At 39.5% G+C, this 22,414-nt stretch overlaps 1 protein-coding gene across 1 annotated transcript in view; it reads right to left on the reverse strand.

Moving 5' to 3' along the window:
• The window catches only part of LOC145212531 (uncharacterized), a 56,980-nt gene that overhangs the window by 28,899 nt on the left and 5,667 nt on the right, over positions 1-22,414 (reverse strand). Inside the window, exons 13-41 of the mRNA XM_080080683.1 lie at positions 19,198-22,385; positions 18,975-19,019; positions 18,760-18,899; positions 18,478-18,646; positions 18,016-18,306; positions 17,534-17,569; positions 17,401-17,475; positions 15,135-15,271; positions 14,595-14,822; positions 13,830-14,055; positions 13,067-13,114; positions 12,419-12,564; positions 11,932-12,094; positions 11,233-11,535; positions 10,832-10,930; positions 10,107-10,249; positions 9,870-10,050; positions 9,531-9,809; positions 8,354-8,443; positions 7,676-7,818; positions 6,908-7,085; positions 6,256-6,543; positions 6,071-6,127; positions 2,677-2,721; positions 2,409-2,557; positions 2,128-2,305; positions 1,680-1,973; positions 507-671; positions 175-326 (exon numbers count right to left, since the gene is read on the reverse strand). Coding sequence (XP_079936809.1) covers positions 175-326; positions 507-671; positions 1,680-1,973; positions 2,128-2,305; positions 2,409-2,557; positions 2,677-2,721; positions 6,071-6,127; positions 6,256-6,543; positions 6,908-7,085; positions 7,676-7,818; positions 8,354-8,443; positions 9,531-9,809; positions 9,870-10,050; positions 10,107-10,249; positions 10,832-10,930; positions 11,233-11,535; positions 11,932-12,094; positions 12,419-12,564; positions 13,067-13,114; positions 13,830-14,055; positions 14,595-14,822; positions 15,135-15,271; positions 17,401-17,475; positions 17,534-17,569; positions 18,016-18,306; positions 18,478-18,646; positions 18,760-18,899; positions 18,975-19,019; positions 19,198-22,385 — 7,636 coding nt within the window. The remainder of the gene's footprint in view (positions 1-174; positions 327-506; positions 672-1,679; positions 1,974-2,127; positions 2,306-2,408; positions 2,558-2,676; positions 2,722-6,070; positions 6,128-6,255; positions 6,544-6,907; positions 7,086-7,675; positions 7,819-8,353; positions 8,444-9,530; positions 9,810-9,869; positions 10,051-10,106; positions 10,250-10,831; positions 10,931-11,232; positions 11,536-11,931; positions 12,095-12,418; positions 12,565-13,066; positions 13,115-13,829; positions 14,056-14,594; positions 14,823-15,134; positions 15,272-17,400; positions 17,476-17,533; positions 17,570-18,015; positions 18,307-18,477; positions 18,647-18,759; positions 18,900-18,974; positions 19,020-19,197; positions 22,386-22,414) is intronic.

A 22,414-nucleotide genomic window follows, 5' to 3' on the forward strand; every position in this document is an offset into this window, starting at 1 on the left:
TAAATTATTATTTTCGCATTAAGTACATTGTATTCAATAAAAATTGTTTACCAAGTGGTAACTAACGGCAATATGCGGGCACCTATGGTATTAAGTACCACCACAAGATTCCAGACAGTTTGCTCGAAAAAAAAACACTCTTAAAAAATTATATTGTCCATGTTTTCAGCTCACCAAGGTTTGTGCGTTCGAAACTACGAAAAACTTCGACAGTTCTTTAACAAAAGTTTTCAGTGGTGTGATGTCCTGATTCAGTTGTGAGTTAATATCAGTGGATCCGTCCAGCAAAATGATCAAATCATTTTGAGTGAACTCGCATCCAACAGCTGCAATGTGCACAAATATATTTAGGTTTGGATCTGAAATGGAAACGTCCTTTTTTTTCTTTAAAATTTAGCCACTAAACTGATAAAAAAGAAAATTGTACATGTGGTTTTTTCCTATGATTTCTATTTCCATCTTTTAAACTTGATGTATTTTTAACAATTAAAGTAAAAAAAAATTACGCAATGGTGTTGTGACTTCAGGAATGGTTGACTCAGTAATAGCAGTGGTTCCAGTGGTTCCAGTGGTTCCAGCAGTTCCAGCGGTTCCAGCGGTTCCAGCGGTTCCAGTGGTTCCAGTCGTTGGTGTGGTTGCTGTAGCAGTCGTGGTGGTGTAGTTAGTGAGCACTGCAACGAACAGATGGGTAAAAACACGCAGAATGCATTACGACCCAAATTTCAATAAACCATTTTTTTTTAATTTTACAGTTGGTCTAGGGTTGAACAATTTATATGCCTGGTTTTGCCTTGGCTTGGGGGATTTGACAAAAAATGTAATAAATACACATAATTAAACAGTTTTTCATCGGCAAATGTTAGTTGCACTGTGTTTTGTTTCAAATGTTAGTTGTAACAAGCAACTTTTAAGTTAACATATAGTAGATGTTCGGGTTTCGTGAACTTACTGTTGCGTAATGCAACATGGTGCCATTTGCTAACTATGGTGTTGAAATAACACAGACAATCAATCATTTCCGTTATGCCTCAAATAACAGGCGAACGGCAGAAGGATGTGATATTGCTCGGTTTGCTCAGATGGGACAGGAAACGTTTAGGCTTGCGTTGTTAAAAGAAACAAACCATGCATTTCAAAAACGAATAACTGACGCATTCTTTATCGCAACTATCGTAACTTTATTCGCGTGTATTCTCTTTTTATTGTGTAAAGTTAGAAGCGCATTACGCAAACTGGCAACCGGATATAAAGGCCGCGCCCAGTTGCGTCAGTATATATAGGCCTCGCCCAACTGCGTCATGTTTATGTAATGTAATGTTATGTTTTATTGTTATGTTTTGTTTTCGAGTTTGTAAATCTTTGTTATAGTATAATCTTACATTGCATCCAATAAAATCAAGAGGTGGTGTGGTAAAGGTTGTAAGTATTTAGGGGGCATAGCCCTGCTAAATAGTTTAACTCTAATTTAAACTAGAAAATAGTGCACAGAGATCGTAAGCGTTAGAGTGAATTCACCCCTGATTGACTATAAAATTAGATTTTAGTTTGTGACGACAGTTTAGGACTTGAGACAGATAATTCAGTCTCAATAGGCTAACTGTAGCGTTAACACTTACGAAATAATTTTATAAACTCATTGTCCGAAGACTCTTGGTTAGGATCAGGATTAATGAACTTACTGCAAACTGCATCTCTTATTTCTTTCACGAGGTTTTCCAAACCCGGACTTCCCATAGGAAGAGTTATTATATTTCGTGGTTTAACTGCCGGACCCACGGAATTTTTTAGAGAAGTCACATCAGTAGTTGTTGGGTCTCCTGGCACCACAAGGGCCACTATTTCAGTTCCGTCGAACCTGGCAGCGGTCAAGGCTCGGTCAACTGTGACGTCAGCGGCATCAAGAGGCGGCGAGTCGATTGACGTCACTTCGATGATGGCCACGCGACGTACGCCAGGTCTTCCACCGTTGCTCGCTGTAGAAATAATATTCTTAAGGTTTTAATGCGATGTGAAAAAACGTGTAACTATAAGGGAGTTACAAACAAAACGAAGTTACACAGAAAAATTGAGTTGTACGGTTTTTCTAATGGTCAATATATCTTCTGAATCTAATTTTAATGATCTTACGTTTGAATTTTTGGTTGAGTCCTTCTTGTATCAAGGGTGCGCTCCTGTCCTTGATTGTGTTCGGCGTCTGAAGGTTGTCAACCAAACGCAAAAATTCTTCTGAGTTTGTGGCTGAATCCAGGGGAAATCCCGTCGGGGGATTCCCATAAAGCTTGTCGGCGTAAAACTCGACCCCGATCTACAAAGTATATTATTATTCATAAATAGTTCTAGAAAACAAATGCATTTCCGCAGACGACAAAATATAATATCATAAACCATATCAGAAACTGGATATTTACCTGCGTGTCATTCGGGCCAATTTTAAAGTTAAAATCAAAAGTCCTCAAAAAGTTTTTAAAATTTTCCACGGGTGCCAATTGTCCAGGGGCACTTTTCCGCGAACCATCAAGAATAATGAGCAGGTCGGTGGGTTCCATGTTGGCACACTCTGACAAAAAAATCCAACATGCAAATACATGACAAGATCACAAGACACTCACCAAAAGGTGAATGTATTATGAGTTTTAAAAGATAAGTTCTTTTAAGCGATAACACATTAGCTCATACCTGGCGCAGGTTTTCTTGTTGTAATAGAAGGTGTCGTTTCAACAGCTTAAAAATCAATCAAAAAAGAGTAAATGAAAAATAAACTAGAATAGTGGTTTTCCTATATATTGCCAGTTTATATATACTACATCATAAGTTATTTAACGATGTATCACACATACAATTTACTATATTTATAATGGATATCCATTTGGCACCTACATTTCGGTGGGTCCCTATCTTTTTCCTGGCACTTTATAACATAATTGTTTCTGCAAGCATAATCTAATGGGTCCCCACACATATACATATGCGATTTGGTAACAGTAAAAATGGGGCACAATCATTGTTAGATATTTACCAATTTACTATACACATCATTTGATCTACACATATGATTGTTTTGCAAGCAAAAACGAATGAGTCCCCACACGCGCGTTTGTGCGGATTTATGGTAAACAAACGTCCTGGTTATTTTTAGATTCTTAAGGAAAACTTAACCAACTTTAGCCTTAACCCAACTTTAAAAGTTTTGTCCGTATTCTTTTTGCATCATTATTGTCATATAATTACAAAAAACAGTGAATAAGAACAGGAAAAATACTTTCAATTTAATCTCATGCTTTGACCTTGATATTGTTGTTCAAGGTCAGTTTTTAAACACTATTTTCCAAAACTGAAAATGTGCTTGATAACTTTATAAAACGACATAGCATAGCTGCGCAAAAACAGCTGATTTCTAGCACCAACACGACTGTCTCGTAAAACGTCCGTCTGGACGTCAAGCTGAGCACTCACGCTGCATTCACCCGCCTTAATCGTAAACAAGTGAATTCTGAGCACTCCCGCTGCATTCACCCGCCTTAATCGTAAACAAGTGAATTACTACTTTGAGAGTTGAGACTTCTATCTGACTGACAGTGTACACATATTATGGGCTGTAAAAGTAACAATTTGGCCGATTAAGGCAAATTTTTAAATACTAAACGAATAACCTGCTGCAAACAATTGTTTAACATTTCAGCACATTAAGGCTTGTATTTCTGGCCTAAAACTTATTATTTTGGGATTTAAGGGGTAAAAATGGGTGAATCCAATAAAAAGTTACAAAATTCGTTAGAATAGCTTACATTGCACCAACCAACAAAGCATGAAACCCTCAGATTATGTACTTGGGTCAGTACAGCCGTTTTTAATTTTTTTCGTTTTGGGGGCCTGTGGGTGAACCACTGGGCCCTTTGGGGTCAAACTTCAGGAGGATCAAATTCGGAACAATAACTAACATCTGTGCCAATTTGAATAAATTTAAAGCACTCTTTCTTGACCAAACGCATTTAACAAACCAGCATTAGACAGAAACGAATATTTTGGGGTTTAAGGGGTGAAAATGGATAAACCTTTTTTTAAGGTACAAAATTATTTGAAATACCTTATATTGCACCAAACAACAAAGCACATAACTCCTAAATGAAGTACTTTAGCAAGTATAGCCGTTTCAAAAATTTCACGTTTTGGGGGGCTGTGGGTGAACTGAGAGATCAAACGGGGTCAAAATTCACAAGGACCATCTCTAGACCAATATCTATAATGTGTGTAAATTTGAAAAGGTTTGAACCATTCTTTCTTGACCAAAACGTGGGAACAAATCCGCGTTAGACGGAAAAAAAGAAAAAAATATATAGACAAAAACAATATTTGTCCCCTTCAGGGAAGGGGACCCATAATTATATTGCAGTTTTTTTTAAAAAAGTAAAATTATTTTGCAATTTTATGCCGAAGTGCACAGAATCTTCCAGGGACGGATTTAAAAAAAAAATTAAGGGGGGTGTCCAAAAATTTTTTGGGAAATTCCCTGATGCGATACTGACGTTGTATGATACGATTTGGGTGTTCCCCTTTCTAAAAAAACGTCATAACTTTGACGTCACTCACTCACCCAAAAAAAGTGCGGTCGCAAGGTATCACTTTTGTAACTACGCTGTGCATAATGCATAACAGAGATTTGGGGTTGGAAAAAACTGTTTTACTAACATGCACGCACAAAGCTTGTGATGTTGCACTGTTTATAAATTCATAAACATAACCAATAGTTACCGCCCTGATCATTTGCGTCTCTTTAATTAAGAAGTTTAAACGACATTGCTTTAACTCTAACACAACACAAAATGTTTACCGATATATTTTCTTGGCGAGCCGCAAAAAGAGGAACTTTTTTCTACTAAAACCTAAATTTGCTGTTTAATCGTCTCCACGTTTTGAGACCTGAGTATTATTACCCCATGCACCTTTGAAATCGCTCTGTTCTGATGTTAGCTATAAAAAATTCAACGCGTTTATACCACAATACGCCGCCTCACGCCAAAGCTAAATACTTAATTTACACGTCAAATGACAAGTAGTTAATTGTTTCGTTGCTAAAGTTCAAAACGACGCTTTAAGCAGCAGAGTGCTTTGTCCATAATTGCAAGCAGGTTCAAAACAGAAAGTACAAGACCCCAACCCAACTTGTAACTTTAGCATGCCGCAAAGGCGAGTGGCATTTCTTATTATCTGTTATCCATTAGACAAAAAAAAGAAAAACAACATTTGATTTTAGCGAAATTGTTAAAATTTCCAATTACGGCTCTTGGCTCTACTATCTAGCTTACTCAGCAAAACTGCTAATGCAAGATAAACGTGACTGTTAAAATACATTAGTTGCTTAAAGAAAACCTTTGAAGGGCTGAACGCCTTTTTGAAACGATGACTCGCCTTTTAAGTTGCGCAACGTTACGAATGCAATAAAATTGGTTATTATGCAAGGCATAAATAATGCCAAGCATTGACAAGTTGCCAATTACATGTACCATGGTTCGATTTACACCGATCGAATATTTGTGACAAACAATTACGTGTTTGGTAGGTCATAAACATTTTAACATTGAACGTTTTAAACGGTTTAGTTGGATTTAACATTGTTTAAATGCGAAAACAGCTTAATACATTACATTTAGTGCAGTCAGCACTTTTGACTTTAGTGTCCTTGGCGGATAATTACTTTTCTATTGTCAGCACAATAAACTCTTCATTTTAAACCTTGTCACGTCACAATAAACTTGTTACGTCACACCCAATACAAAACGATAAAGACTCACGGCTTTGAGATAACGACTTCCTGTAATCATGCAGCGGTAAACGGAACGTTTGGCCTATTTAATTTTCGCACAACTTTTTTAAAATAGGGGTTCGGCAAATTTCACCAATTTTCTGAGGGGGGTGTCAAAACACCAAACACCCCCGTCTAGATCCGCCCATGGAATCTTCACATACAAATCGAGATGTTTAAATACTAATATCTTGATTTTTTTAAATCTTGCCATGAAAATTAGTAACAGATCTACAACATGCAAAAGCACACTAATAAATCGTTACTTACTTATTTCTGGAGAAACAGGTGGTGTAAACGTTGTGTATTCTGCTGTCATAGGTCGATCTATATAATAAAGTCATAAGGTGTAGTTTCTTTACGCTTACTTTCCTCATTACTTACAAATGTTGCACCCCTAAACACGACTCCCTTTATTAAAAACAAGCTTCTACATTTACATTAATTATTCTTACACATGCAAATGAGATCCCTTAAGGCCGGTACGTCATTCGGAAGATTTGGGAAACCCCCAGGAACTTCAATGACGTGTGTTGGCGTCACAGAGGTCCCCACGCTGTCCAAAAGCCGTTTGAATGTGGCGTTATCGGTCGGTGCATCTGGAACCACTATTGGAATCACCACAATGTTGTCTTGTATAACGGCAGCTGTGATGACATTGGCGACTGTTTCGCGACTCAGCGATGGCGGGTCTTGTGACGTCAAAGTGACAACAGCAACTTTCCGGCGATCTGGTGAACTCGCTAAAGTGTACGGAAATAGTTAAAGCCGTAATGTAAGTATTGCAATACCTGTATATGGGCTACTCATGCGCCAAGCGTTAACTTTGAGGTTTACAACTGACATTATAATGTCAAAACTATAGTTCAAAATCGTACACGGTCAAAGTTTAATACATTTTTGAATTAAATGTAGATTGGTCTTGTGCAACATATTTCGTGTTTAAAAAACAGTTGTGTATGTTAAGTTTGCTAAAACAACTAAGCTAAACACCGCTTCGTGAGACTCTCATAAAATATATTGCGTTGGATCAGAAAAACAAAACCCTAAAGTGCAAAACCCTAAAGGTATCAAAAATGTTTTACACAAAAATAATTTGAAGATTACCCGATTTTATGCGCCGTAGACTTTCTCGAATAAGCGGAGAGGAAGGCAGACGTAGACGACCGGGATTGGTCAGATTGTCAATCGCTGCAACGAGTTGATCAGTTGTGTTAAATGCGTCTAATGGAAATCCATGGGGAAATTCCTGTTGCACCGAATCGCCGTAAAATATGACACTAACCTGCAGAAGAAAATGATTAGGAAGTTTAACCACAACTTTGTGAGAATTTGTGACCAACTCATTTAGACATAGTTTAGAAAAACGCAACATCTTAAGTTAAATAAATATCACTTTGAGTTAGTAGTGTATTATGCGGTTTAACCTATATGCAAGTAGTTTTATATTTCGGTGACTAATTATGTACAATCAGTAAATTATGCGTAAATATAAGTAAAAATAAGTAAGTGATTATGCGTTTATCTAAAATTTTGTGTTGAAATAAATTGGACCTTTAAGTGAATTATGCTCTTGAAAGAAATACGCGATTATGTGGATTAGACCTTATAAATGAATTGCGCAGTTACATAAATTATGCGATTGTCAATGATGCGTATGTTAATTAAAAATGTTTTATGACACTGTTTTTCCGTTGTTACATAGTACATTTATTTGTCAACCGATGTTGGTGTGGCAAATAACCATAGACTGCAGAACGTATGTTGACATATCACTTCTTCATGCACAAGAAAGGCATTTAAATACAAGCCACCCTCGCCAGTAAGTCGCAAAAACACAAAAATACAAAAAGAAGGTGATCAGTGATCACTTACCCTTGTTTTATTGCTGGCGATTGGAAGACTTCGCACGATATCTTTGAGAACTCTCTTGTATGTTTCTAATGGATTTAAACCTGGCGGTCTGTCTGATCCGTCCAACACGAACACCAGATCGGTGGGTGGCATGTACTCACAAACTGCATGACATAAAAAAAGTTGAGCTATTAGACCACATTGGTCAAACTTAGATACATGTAAGTTTAAAAAATATATTTAAATTAGTGCAAGAAAAAATTAATATCGGATACATTTAATACAAAATAAATGTTGGCAATGCGAGTGCAAAATGAGTTTCACTTTGATTGTTGGTCAAAACAATACAAAATTGTTTGCATCTAATATTTTATTGATTGACTTAGAACGTGATGTTTTGTGTCAGGTCGTCCTTGCAGCCGTTGTAAAAAAGTGCCCACTTTTAAAAACTTATGATTAGAAACAAAGGTACTAATAACGCTTTGCTACATCTTTTACTACGCTTTATCGCCTGTGTGGATAAATGTGTTTCACAGCAATTGTTAGTCTTCGGCTAATCATTCATCGCACATACGTGAACACAAGTCACTTTGCTCTAACAAGTGCTCTAGGTTTCACAAAGGTGACCGTTTATAGTCCGGTTTTAGTGTCAAAAAAAGTAAAATGTAATAAACGACGCTGTTTTATATCTTATATTACCTGGTGGTGGAGCTGAAACTTCTACTGTTGTTGCTTCTGTCAAAACTTCGGTGGTTGTCGCTGCTTCTGTGGTTAGGACTGTTGGTAAAACTGCGCGATGTTTAAAGGTTAGTAACTGTCCGAAATCGTTTTGCGTGTTTTGCAAGCTTCATTAAAATCGAAAATAAAATAAGTATTGAGGTTTTCCGATTTTTTTGCCGCTAAACACAATACATACATAAAACGAATTTAGTCGTAAGCACTACCAAAGTTGATTTAAGCATGGTGTTCACTGTTCACCAGTGGTACCCAACCGGGAAGGAAATTCCTCCCTAGGATGGAATTTAAAACTTGATGGGAGGAATTTACACCAGTTTTTGCATGTGGTTTGTAGCAGAGTTGCAAGTCGGGCCGGGCTTTTCGGGCCGGGCTTTTCGGGCCGGGTTCGGGCCGGGTTCGGGCCGGGTTCGGGCCGGGTTCGGGCCGGGTTCGGGCCGGGTTCGGGCCGGGTTCGGGCCGGGTTCGGGCCGGGTTCGGGCCGGGTTCGGGCTTAGGTATTTGTGAGAAAACGGGCTTAAAACGGGTCTGACTTTACGTTCCGTGTCCGCCATTGTTTTTTTAAATAAAATCACTCAGCTAAGTAACAATTCTCTGGCTTTGACCTAATGCCCACGCCCCAAAACGTATTGTTTACCCCATTGTCTACTATTGTTCATTGTGTTTGTTGTCTTTCTCTTTTTTCTTTCTCATCCTTTGTTGCAAGGATTTCGTGGATAGGCCTGTCAATCAAAATTTCGGGCCTAAACGGGCTTTGCATAAACGTTTCGGGTTCGGGCCGGGCTTCGAGCTTATACTTTCGGGTTCGGGCCGGGTTCGGGTTCAGATTTCGGGCCCGCTTGCAACTCTGGTTTGTAAATAGATACTTATGGTCTGGGAATGTGACCTGTGAACTTAATAAAAGACCCAGTTTTAATTGATGTTTGTATGGCTGAGTATCTACTATCTACTATATCAGGGAGAAATGAAAATGTTTAAAAATTTTAAGGGAGAAATTGTTGTTTAGAAATGTTAGGAACCACAGGTGTACACCGTTAAAAACTTCAGTCTTTTTTGAAAGCTTTCTAAACATTCGCCGAATTATGACGGCATCTTGCGAGTCATATTCGAAATTTGATTTTAGTTGGTTGCAACCACTTACCTCCACAAACCAAATCCCGAATATCGTCGCCAAAAGACGGCAAAGAAGCAAGTCCGTCGTAAACTGACAGCACTCGGTTTTGGTCGAAATCTCCACCTACGCTGTTCGCAATTCGCAACATGCTTCGAGGGAAACCCCCCATTCGGTTTACAGCAAGCACTATGATTTCTATCCCGCTCGCCGCGTCGGTTGCCATGACTTCGGCGATGTTGGGCATCGAGGCGGAACGAAGTTCGATAATCGCTACTTTTTTCACACCCGGCCTTCCACCAAAAGCGCCTGAAAATGAAATTTTGTTTGCAATTTAAAAACCTAATTAGGGAGATTAAAGTACTTTACCTTTGAATTTTTGCTCAAATGTCTCGTTGATCAATGGTCCGTAGTTGAACGCACGCATCTTGTTTGTATATTGGAGATTGGACACAGCGTTCAAAATCGCTGATCTTGACTGATATGCGCCGAGCGGAAAACCGTTAGGGAAGGTCCCGTAGAGTGTATCGGCGTAAAGGTAAATTCCCACCTTAGTAAAGACACAATAAGAAATTTGCAGCTGAGTTTTTGTGTTATGTTTAATACCTGGGTGTCACTGGGTCCGATTTTAAGGTAACTTGTAAAGTTTTCGAGAAGTTTTTGGTGGTACGTCAGTGGGTTGTCACTGCCAATTGACTTGGATCCGTCAAACAGAAACAATATATCTGTTGGGGCCATTTCGGCACAATCTATAACCAAAGTGTTTGTTAGACAAAACATTGGCACTGGTGTACCGCATCGTCTGAAGGGTAAGTTATATGACTGTACGTTAAGTTACAAACGAAAAACTTTTTGTAAAAGCACCCAGTCGCTAAAGGTGTTTAGATTCCACACTGACGAATTTTAAAGAACACATTTTGAACTAGTTTAGAGGCAATTCAAATGCCCAGCTACCATTTTACCCGCTGTGATGTTTTAAACGTGTTTTGCAAAAAAGGTAAAAATGTGAATGGCGATTTACTTCAAATTGGCAGTTTTCACCCTTTTTACACCGCTTCAAAACAGCTTGTTAAGAAAACATTTGCCCTAATAATTTACATTAGTAGTTTAAAGATAAATAAAAAAAATTCATCTATCGTTATTTTCAGTTCTAAGCGCCTATTTCTCTTAGTTCCCTATCTTCACATGTTTGCAAACAACACCATAGGAGCTGAGACCACTACGTCTACTTTGTAACAAAATGTATCTTCGCGCGTATGTATAACTGAACCACCGAAGGTAATGGACAAAATGTAAACGTATACCTCACGCCACACAAAATTAAAACTTACAAGGGGGAGGGGATGGAGTGGTTGGTTCAGTTGTTCCTAAAGTCACCTCAGATGTTTCAGCTGGTGTCGTTTCAACCGTTGTACCCGGAGTTTCTGGTGCTAAAGTGTAAAATCTAATGATGACACACTGCCTTAAGATTTATAGTAAAAGTGGAAAGTTGTTCAAGTCACCGTCAACTCCTAATCATAAAAAAGATAAGAAAGACCCAAATACACGAAAAAGTCACACAACAGTTAAAGTCAAACAGTTAGCATGTGCAAAAGGTATTGAAAATTTAGTTAGAGTACAATTGTTTTTCAAAAAAATAGCAAAGGACGTCCTGAGTCTTGTAAGTGGCAAAATTGTACAATTTTATCCGTATTTAAGGATAAAAAATGACTTAAAAATAATTTGTACTTACCAACACAAACCAAGTCCTTTAGCGGGCCAGCAGCTTCAGGAACAGCCGTAAATCCTTTACTAACTGTCAGCATGTTTTTCGAGTCGACGGATGTTCCCACAAAATCCACACAGCCCTGTAGCAACGGTAGCATACCGTTTGATGCGTCAGGCGATACTAGCATGGGAATAATCTCGATTTCATTAGCAGTGGCTTGCGCAATAACATCGCTGACGGGAAGACCGAAGCCTGGTAAAGAGATACAAGGCAGCCGAACATCCAGTACTACAACTTTTCGTACCCCAGGTCGACCACCGGCAGCAGCTGAAGAAATGATATGAATTTTATGGGAAAATATGGATAGTTTGGACTTGGGATGTTAGTTTGACCTGGAAAATTAGATTTGCCCTACAATACTTGTTTTTTTTAAACAAAAGAGTCTGTTTTTATTTTTACGGATTTTGTTTGATTTAAAATGCTTAATCTTAAGTGATGCTCTTTTAAGTTAGTAAAGTATGGTCCAAAAGGTTCAGAGTCACTTCGGGGGTTACTATGTTTTAAACTTTATTAGACTGCTGCTATTTGTGTAACTCAGATTATAATGTTGGAAAAAGGCCGTACTCTAATACATTAAAATAGAAACGCAAGATTTTGTTAATAACGATTCCAACGCACACTTTGCTTAAAAATGATTACAAAAAATGCATGAGCCCAACATACGGAGAAATTTCGTGGTGAAAGCTTGTTGTAGTTGGGATGAGAAATCCATTCCAAACCGGCCAGGTGGAGATAGATTGTTGATCGCGGTATCGAGACTTTCCCTTGTCGGGTTGGCGTTGAGGGGAAATCCCTGCAGAACGTCACCGTACAGAAACACACCGATCTGTAAAAACGTTTTTTTAGAAATTGTAACTCAGGTACTATGCTCAAGGCAAAACAAGCCAAAAAATTAGTAGCAATTTTTGCACACGTTTCAAATCCTACAACTTTTTTTAATTTCTTTAAAAATTTATTTCGTTTCAAATTGTATGCCAGTTTAGTGTATCTTTTTTTCCGTTTTTAATTCACTGCAGTCAGTATTTAAGAAAATTGCCTCTGCTTATCTCGATGCTAAAACCCTGACGAACAATCCAGCGGGAGCCACATTATACACATTTGTTGACATTATTATTTTATTTTTTTGATCTGCATATGTGTATTCACTTACCTGTGTATCTTCCGGGCCGATATTAAACTTTTTCGTCATATTGACCAAGAGTGTTTTGTAGTAACTCAGCGTATTTGTGCCAGGTATCATGTCGCTCATACCGTCCAACAAGAAAATTATATCAGTTGGGGGGAGGTAGTAGCACTCTACAATAAAATAAATCATTTTATACTAGTGATCAAAAGGACGTGCAAGTGCAAGTATGGGTTCTGCAGAAAAACCTCTCACAATTGTTGGTTCTAACCTATCGACACTTGTTAAAGCAAAGTTGGGTAATCACATAACAGTTAATCGCTTAATCTGTTTATTTGCACAAAAGAATTCGGCAAATTGTCTATGCAATTAACCGAATTCGTTTAAAGCGTATTACGCGCCAGTTCTAATGGAACCGGAACGAGGCACGCAGGTCAATATATTGCTGTAATTGTGTTTCGCATAATTCATTTAGACGCTAACCTAACACACGGTAAAACAATTCCAAAACATAAAAACTAAAACCTACCATATTTTCTTGTATTTCCAGAAAATAAAAAAATAAAACAACTTTACAAGCACAGATATTTTTAGCCTTATTCAAACGTCCTCCAAGCTAACCACTTTTCAGCACAAGGGCATCACACTTTTGTAGTAACCCGTCGTAAAACGTACCTGGTAAAGGTGGCGGAGGAGTTGTAATAGCAGGCGTAGGAACAAATTCTGAACAAGATTGTTCGGTTTAGTAATAATTTTTCATGAAATTCAGGTAAAGTCAAGAAGAAAAACAGCGTACAAAAATCAAGAAATTCTTTCATTCGTCAACAACTCTTAGAAAAAGCAGTAGGCCGCAATGATAGGTTAGCTGTAAACAGCGCACAATGTTTCGACAAATTAGGTCGTCAACTGCACTGATGAAACCGTATAAAAACAGTCGTCACAATTTGCTTTACCCTTTACTAAAACTAGGGCATGTTTTGCTGCTAATATACTTAGACAAATATGTTAGTCCGAAAGAGGAAGACCAACATTCTGCACGTAGCCTATAAACATGTAGGCTATGATGGAAAAGAAACTCCCATTTAATATAATTTATATCCACTATAGCAGAGGTTTTTGGCCATGAACCACGAATTCAATTAAAAGAATATCGTCTAATATTCCTTCGTCAAGTAATGAAAAAGTAGTCATAAACACCAGCAAGCATACTGGTTTGAAATATTCTCCTCAAATGGAATTTAAAAAAATAATTTAAAGGTAAACATTTGACAGCTAACAATGGCCAACGAGTTAAATAACTTTATTCATTCTCAATGTTCAATAAAATAATGCAACTAGTTTGTGAACAAACATACTGGAGGCCTTGCGGACCACCGGTTAAGAACCACTGCACTAGACGGTTCAGCATACAGTTTAAATGAAAGTTGCATACACCCACCGGGAGGAGAGCATATCGACTCTGTTAAGTTCTTGAGCAGAATGCTTTTGTGATCGGGCGTAGGAGCGATGAATACTGGACCGGATCCGGCCATCATGTTGTTCATAATGACTCGATCAACCGATTTTACCCCAAGCCCAATCATGTGAAAACTGCTTCCGTTTGCGTACGTCTCTCGCCTTATTTCGTAAAGTTTGTCTTCCATTTCTTGGTACTTGTCCAAGTCCTGTAACCAGACAAAAACACGTTATCACATAACGTGTATTTATAATGGTAAGCTCTTTAGAAAATGTCAAGGTAGATTTTCTAACTAGAAATGAGTTGTTAAACTATGTAATATGCGTGAACGTGTCAGTTTCCGTACAAGTGTGTGTAGAAAGCCTTCTCAATTAGTTATTCAAGATTTAATCTCACGAAACTGAATTCACGTATTCAATTCAACTATTAAGAAGTTTTTCAATAAATTACTCCATTTATCACATTTTTAGCGTGCCGGTTGCCTTATGTAATTTGTGTAGCGGACTTTTTACTCTCATACTCTACCTTTTGTATTTGCCTTGTAAGAGAAAGTTTTAAGGCATGGAATTACATGGCCCTTAAATAAATAATACGCGTAAAAAAGGCTGGTAAACACTATTTTAACTTTTTCACGCCTAGAAAACATTTGTCACGACAGTCGACAGCCAGCAAATTATAATCCCTATTGTCATATACTGACTAAAATCTAAAAAAAAAACATTTAAAACTAAAAATAACCAGAATCACCTTAGCCCGTCCATCCGTAACGACGACTACTACAAGAGGAACGTTTGGTCTTCTTCCAGGATTATGAACTTCCACACCCAGTTTATGAATGATGGCGGTGTAGAGATTCGTCGTGCCGTGCAGCATTTGTAAATTACTGATGGCTTTAACCATTCCGGACTTGTTTCTTATGTAGGTAGAAAGATCCCACTCAATATGACTTTCACCCCCGAACTGCAACACTCCCACCTTGGTTAAGAGAAGTATGGACCAAATTACAGCTTAAGCGGAAAGCACATCAAAATAAGCTAAATATGCCAACTTTTTTCATGCCCGATTGTGTTAAAAGAAAACAGAAAAAATGTTGCATAATGACATTTAACATTTTTCAGTATTCAATTTTTAATATTTTTTTTGCATTCGTGTTGCAGATCCATTTTAAAAACAATAAACAAACGTTAATCATATGCACTCATCGTTTGTACTCCATTGATTGAAAATAAATTACCTGATGCATTAATGTATTGTCAAAATATACAGTGTTTTTATTTGTTTACTTACTCTTGTATAATCGTTGTCAATATCGAAATTTTCCAAAAATCCGTTTAATATATATGTCAGGACTCCCAAGCCTCTTTGCCCTATGCTGAATGAAGTGTCCAACACGAAGACAACGTCCGCCTCACAACCTTTTACTCCTAAGTGCAAGAATAAAATACATATAACGCACTTTATATTGCTTTGAAAGTTTAAATATCGTGTAATCCCTGGAATCAAGTTCGTTTATATAACGTGTCATCCGCTTAGCGGTTAGACGTTGTCACTTATTTCTTTCCAGCTCTGTCGGTTTGAGCAGCATCGAGTTAGGTCCACAAGTGATGTGGCATTCACTGCATGTTTAATTCCCTCTATATATTGCAGTCTTTGCCTTCCCCTTGATCTCTTGCCGTGGGGTCGTCCATGTAAACCAGTGATTCTCAAACTGTGTGCCGTGAGAGATTTCCAAGTGTGCCGCGAAATATTTTCTGATTAAAGTGCAAACATTCCCTCATGTTTTAGGATTTATGACGAAATACTGGTGTGCATAACAACGTTTCCAAGCTCATATTTTTGTTCTTGGCAATGAAAAACATCCATAGCCACCAGAATAAAGTTGAAAATTAACATTCTGTGAAAAAGGTTTTTTATGTTAACCTGCGAAGTGTGCCGCAAAAGAAAATTATAGTTTTTTAATGTGTCGCATGCTCAAAAAGTTTGAGAACCACTGATGTGAACACAAGTATTCCAAAGTTTCAGGGTGTCGATTTATGTGTCCATAATATTTTAGACATTGTTTTTGCATGAATCTAATGAATTGATGTTGTACTTTCAGTTCTTTTAATATGGAGTTGTTGGTCCTATGTTCTTTCCATGAAATTCTTAGCAAGCGACGTAAGCAGCACATTTCAAAACTTTGTAGCTTAGCGCGATCGGTCGCTCGTAAGTTTTTCGCAAGCATAGGTAGCAACAGGCCAAACCAAAGATTTAATAAGATAAACCTTAAAGCTATTGCTGATAGTCATATCTTTCCAGATAGAGCGGAGATTCTGTGTGGCTGCTCTTGCCATAGCCAGCCTCCGGCTAATTTCAGGGGAGTCACTACCTGAATCACTTATGCTTGCTCCCAAGTAGGTGAAACTGCTGACTTGTTCTAAAACACTTCCAGAGGATGTTACAATAGCACTTGTTGTGGGATGTTTTGCTACCACCATAACTTTTGTTTTATTTGTGTTTATAAGCAGGCCCATTTTTTCACTTTGTATTTCCAATAGCTGAAAAGATCGCTGAAGTGATTGCTTTGATCCAGCAAGCAGGACTGCATCATCTGCATATCTTAGATTGTGCAGCTTTTCTCCGTCATAGTCAAGGCCACCATATCCACCCTTGGACTGACCCATGACTCTTTCTCTGTACAAATTGAAAAGAAGTGGGGAAAGCACACAACCCTGTCGAACACCTTTTTGTATGGGAAAATGTCGGGAAAATCCTTCTGCAGTTTGAACTGTCGCTGTTTGACCCTCATACAGGGATTTTATTAGCCAAATGAAGTGGTGTGGGAAACCCCACTGTGATAAGACTTCCCACAACCGATGGTGGTTAAGACAGTCGAAGGCCTTTACGTAATCGACAAAGCACAGATGTAACGACATGTTGTACTCCAGTGCCTTTTCCATTATAATTCTAAAATTGAATAGTTGATCGCGAGTTCCCCTATGTTTTTGGTAGCCCGCTTGTTCTCTAGAAATGATTTCATTTGCTCTTTTGCTCATTCGTCTGACTACAATGTGTAGCATGATTTTACTAGCGTGTGGAATGAGAGCAATAGTTCTGTAGTTGCAGCATAAAGTGGAGTCCCCTTTTTTTAACAGAGGAATGAAAATGGAAGTTTTCCATTCTTTCGAAAAAATATCAGTATCCCATATTTTTTGACACAAGAGGTGCAGCAGTTTTTCAAGTGTTGCTCCACCAAGTTTTAGAAATTCTGCTGCAATTCCATCCACACCTGGCGATTTATTTGCCTTTAGACGGTTGATCGCCTCACCAACCTCAGAGAGTAGTATGGGGGGGGGTTCGAGTAAACTTGCCTTATCCGGCGTGACTGATAAAACATCAGGCACACCATCAGCCTTGTACATATTTTCACAATAGGCAGCCCACCCTTCTTTGATTCCCTCACTGTCTCTTTGCAATTGGCAAGTTCGTTTACAAAAGGAAAATAAATTAGCTAGATACAAAAAAAGCATACACTAAACACTCAAAAACTGAAGTTAGTCCCATACTGGCTTACCTTCTGTTACCGTGACAGCCTCAGTGGTTTCTATGGTCACTCCCTCTGTTGAAACTTCGGTGATCGGCGTAGCTGCTAAATATGAAATATTGGTTCATATTGCACAGTACAAAAGATAAAATGAAGAGCTTACCGGTCGTTGTCGGACCTCGCGTGGTTGTGATAAATTCTGGAAATGAAAATTATCTATTAATTATCAACGAAAGTAAGACGAACAACGGTTATTCAATGTAGAAGGTAAGAATCTTAAAATTTAGTTCGAAGAATATGAAAATAGTATATATATAAAAAAATATGAAAAAAAATAAAAAGAAACCAAGAAGAAGGTACCGTGTTATTTTGAAAAATTCAGTAACTATTTCAGTATTGACTAGCGAAGCGAGAGTCGCTATTTTCGAAAAAGAAAGGTAATAGTAAAAAGGGGAGCCTTGACATCAATGTCTTGAATAGATTTGTGGAACGGTTTGCAAAAAGCAAAGAGTTTTCATTTTTGCGCGGTGAAACTTCTCTAACAGTCTTGGGACGCTTAACAATAATAGCTAAATGGCAGTGTCACCTCCCACGTTGACCAGCACTATAATTCAATTCAATCACCACTATTTTATCAGTTTCTACCTGCACAGACCGAGTCCTTGATCTCCGACAACCGACTCTCAATCTCACTTAATCCGCCATGGGCATTGAAAACATCGGATGAGGGGACGCTACTTCCAAGGTTTGACACGAACTCGTCGACAGATTGCGTAAGAGCTGATCCGAGTCCAGGGGAAACGCCCAGCACCACCACTTTTGCTCCCATGTCGTGGGCTCGGATGATGTTAATAGGAAGAGGTGTGACACCAGCAGAGGTGCCTTTCTTCGTTGCAAGAAGGATGTACACTTGAGGAACCAAAGGTCTTGGTTTTCCTTTTAAAAAACGTATAGTTTACCAAAAAAGTAACATTTCGGCAACATCTTTTTTTGTTTGTTTTTTTGAATTTTCCTCACATTTTGACCTAATAGAGTTTTATGTAAGAATAATTTATGAAAATTTTTGTCGTTAGAAAATTTTTGCGTCACAAAGTTTGTTTTACTTACTGGCGGGCAATCGTTTTAAAAATTCTGAAAATGCATTGGCAGGATCCGGGTTTTGTGAATTTGTTTCGTTTATTGCTTGAATCGCTTCATAAGTTTGTTGCAAATTCCGAGGTTCTAATTCAAACGTTCCGTCATCAAGGAGATTGGAATCGAAGCCTATCACGGACATCTAAAAAGGCAACAAATTTCCAAACTTAGGTTGGACCAACTAGTTTAATTGGTTACAAAAGTGGTATAATTACCAGCCGTATAATTACCACTGCTTTCTAAATTCGCTTTTACCTGTGCATTGCTTCCTGACATGACAAAACTATCTGAAAACTTCTTCAACACACGTTTTAAGTCATCAAGGTTGTGACCCCGCGTCAACCAATCAGAGGTGTCCACCAGCCACGTGACATCAACCGGGCCGTAGTCGCAAGCTGTTGTGAGTAAATGCAAGTTTCAATGTATTTGTAGTCAGTTCATCAATTGAGTTATTGGGAAACGGGTTTTACCTGGTCGTGTTCCAGTTGTAACAGCTGTTGTTGGTGTTGTGGTAACTGTAAGGAAAACAATACACATAAATTTTGTGGACAGTAAGCAAATTATGCCTTGGTGACAAGTTAACAATTCAAAATTTAAAGCAAAACTGTATGTTAATATTTAAAAACCCAAAAAACCTTGAGAGTGTTTTATGTTTTATGTGACTTCGTTGTTAATCACTGGACTGTTTTTTACCCGGGTATGTTGTAAACTCTGGTGCAGTTGTTGGCGGAGCTGTCGTTGTGGTCACAATATAACAGAAGAGATCGGCTAACTCAGAAGCCATTATAACCGGATCATCAGCAGCCGTAAGCAGCAAAGTCATTCCTTCCAAAACTCTCATGTATTCATCCCTCCTCGACTTGGTGTAATTCTTAAAAGTTTCCTCAAAATATCCAACTACGAAGCCGTACCCATCGCGTTTAAGGCGCTTGATTTCACCCAGTATACCGCCATCAGTTGAATTGCCTAGAAGTTGATCTGACTCTGGGAGCCGTGTAAGAATAAGAAGAAAGGTTTTGGCGTATTCTGTAACTCTAAGGTTACGGCTGAAGACCAGTTCCACACCAAATTGTAAAGTGTTCGTCAAGTCAAACGTGTTACCACTGCTCACTTGTGTAATCAGGGAACCATTTGATGAATCAAATCGCTGAAGAAGACGTGTTTTGTTGCTTCCTTCCTCGTTTAAGTGGATCACTGCCGTGGTAAAGTCCCCGACCAATGCCAACTCAACTCTTGAATACTTAGTACCGTTGTCTATTGCCAAATCGGCAAAGGTGTTACGCAGCAACGTTGTTACAAATCGATTTCGGTCTGGTCTTGCCCCAATAGCATCATCAACGATAACATATATGTCAATAGGGCGCAAGCACGATGGCGCAGGTGTAGTTGCTGCGGCTCTTGTTGTGCCTGTTACGGGTGCTGTGGTCAAGGTGGGTGTTGATGTTACCGCTCCTGTCGTGCCCGTTGCAGTTCCTATGGTCGAGGTTGGGGTAGGTGTTACCGCTCCTGTCGTGCCCGTTGCAGTTCCTATGGTCGAGGTTGGGGTAGGTGTTACCGCCCCTGTCGTGCCCGTTGCGGTTCCTATGGTCAAGGGTCCAGTCGGTGTTACCGCTGCTGAACCTGGAGAAGTAGCAGTCGGTGTTACAGCTATTGAAGCCGAAGTAACTGTCGGTGTGGTTGTGGGTTGCACAGGCACGATCCCTGGTTCACATAAATGTGGTGCAATGTCCATTTCCAGGTCGTTTTCTACAAGTTCGCGCGAGTTGGCCACGCGTCGGAAGTTCCCTGATGGTCCAGCTATGGTTGCAACATCATCTACACTAAGTGCCCCATCGAAACTTACGACTACGACATTGACACCAGAGTTATGAAGGTCGTTTAAGACTGTTGTGTCCCTGTTATCAAAAATTGGCTTTGACTTCATTATTAGGAATACAGACGTGTTTCTATCCACCAACAAAGATCTCTTTTCGTTGAGAAGAGTTTCAAGTGCAGCGCTAAAGTTTGCTGTTGGGCCACCAGGAAGGTTAGGTTGAAGCGAATTCTTGTTTGTGAGGAATGACTGCATTTTAACGTTGTCATCTGGTGCAATCAGGTAGTTAGCAGCGCTGTCATACTGTATCACACCAACTCTGACTCGATTTACTCCAGTTTCATCAGGGACAAAATTAAGCGGATGCAGAGTATAGGATAGTTTGTGTGTAGCGTCGATCATGTCCTCCAAGTTCTTAGCAGTGATGGCCTCTGAATTGTCCCACAAGAAGAACACGTCGGTAGTATTTGCGCAGTATGTGGGTGAAATTGGCAGAGTCAGAGGCGCGCGACATACTTTATCAGTAATGTAGTGATACTTTTCCGATACGAAGCTGTTTAAAACGTACATTACGTTGTCGACCCCCAATAACTCGGTCCAGGCCTGTTTGTCTGCTATGTTGGTATAGGCTTGGGGTGCTGTTACCACTGTTAACAAAACACTGCGTTGCTTGATACGCTCAATGGCAGCGTTCATTGGTATTTCGTTTGTGGGTTGGCGACCTTGAAGTACCAGGATCGATTTCTGTACTCGGCCGTAAGGTCTGGCACCTTTATCGCTATTTGTAAGGTAGACATCTGTGACCTCGTCCAGTGCAAACTGCATATCAAATACCCGCACTGTCTCAGCCACCCTGGTCACTTTAGTGTTTAGCACCGACTGAATACGACCGTCGAGGTCCTGCAGCAATGCGACGGGGTCCCAAACAAAGTTGTTGACTCTCCACGTACGGTGAGCAGCGAGAAGAACGGCTACGTGAGTCCGCGGTTCCGAAATTGTAATGTTTTGCAGCAAGGCCTTGATAAGGTCAAACACCAACGCCTGTTTTGTGGCTTGGGTCGCTGGGTCTGTCGCGAGCAATAGGGACGTGTCGATAACTATAACCAGATCAGCAATCATAGTACAGCTCTCCGTCGGTGCCGTAGGCGTCGGCGGTGTCGTTACTGTCGGTGCTGGTGTCGTTGGCTCAGGCGTCGTTGTAGCTACACTTACTGTTGTGCCCTCGCAAAGTTGGGTCAAAATGCTGAAGGACATACGAGCGTAGGCTGCTGTCAAGATGTCGTGGATTTGACTTACGTGATAATACGTGGTTGTGCGTGTTGCAGGTCGGGGAGAGCTATTCTGCCAAACAGTCAAAATTATCAGCTTGATTTTGCGCGCTGCCGCCACTTCGATTGCCTTTGTGATGTTGTCTTGGGGTTCGGAGAAAATAATTATAAACAGCAAGTCTTCAATGGTGCCGTTCACATCGTGTATTGATGAAGAGTTAAACGAATCTAGGGCCTTTAATATAGCGTCACCCAAAAGATTGCTTTTGCTTCGTTGCAATTCCAGATCATTGACAGCGTTTGCTACAAGACTCATATTCTGGTTGGTTGTAATATTTAGATCCTGCTCCACGAAGTCCCCAAACTGGTCGATTCCTACGTGAAGCTTGGAGCCGTTCTTACCAAAGTCCACAGGGGCAATAGCGCTCACGTAAGCCATAACTATCGTCTTCATGGCGTTAAACTCACTGGCGGCCAGCTGATTCGTGCTGTGCAGAAGGAACATTATATTTACTGCACCGTCGCAGAACCTCCGCGACGCTGTTATAGGTAGCACGTGTTCATAAGGTGTAGTGGTGGTCTGTGCGGCAGTTGTTGGGGTTTTCGCAGTTGTGGCGGTCCCTGCTGGTGTTGTAACCTCAATTGTAGTGGCAGTCTCTGCTGAAGTAGTTGCGTTGGTGATGTACAACCCCGCAGTAGTGATGGGAGTTGTAGGATAAACTTCGGTGGTCAATTCTGGTATTGTTGTGAGACATTCGGCTGGAGTGTAGCAATTCAGATCCCCTGTGTGTGTGCATACGCTACAAAATAATTATAGCGTTTAGAGTGA

Source organism: Phallusia mammillata, chromosome 2 (assembly GCF_965637545.1).
Source record: "Phallusia mammillata chromosome 2, kaPhaMamm4.hap1.1, whole genome shotgun sequence".
Taxonomy (NCBI): domain Eukaryota; kingdom Metazoa; phylum Chordata; class Ascidiacea; order Phlebobranchia; family Ascidiidae; genus Phallusia; species Phallusia mammillata.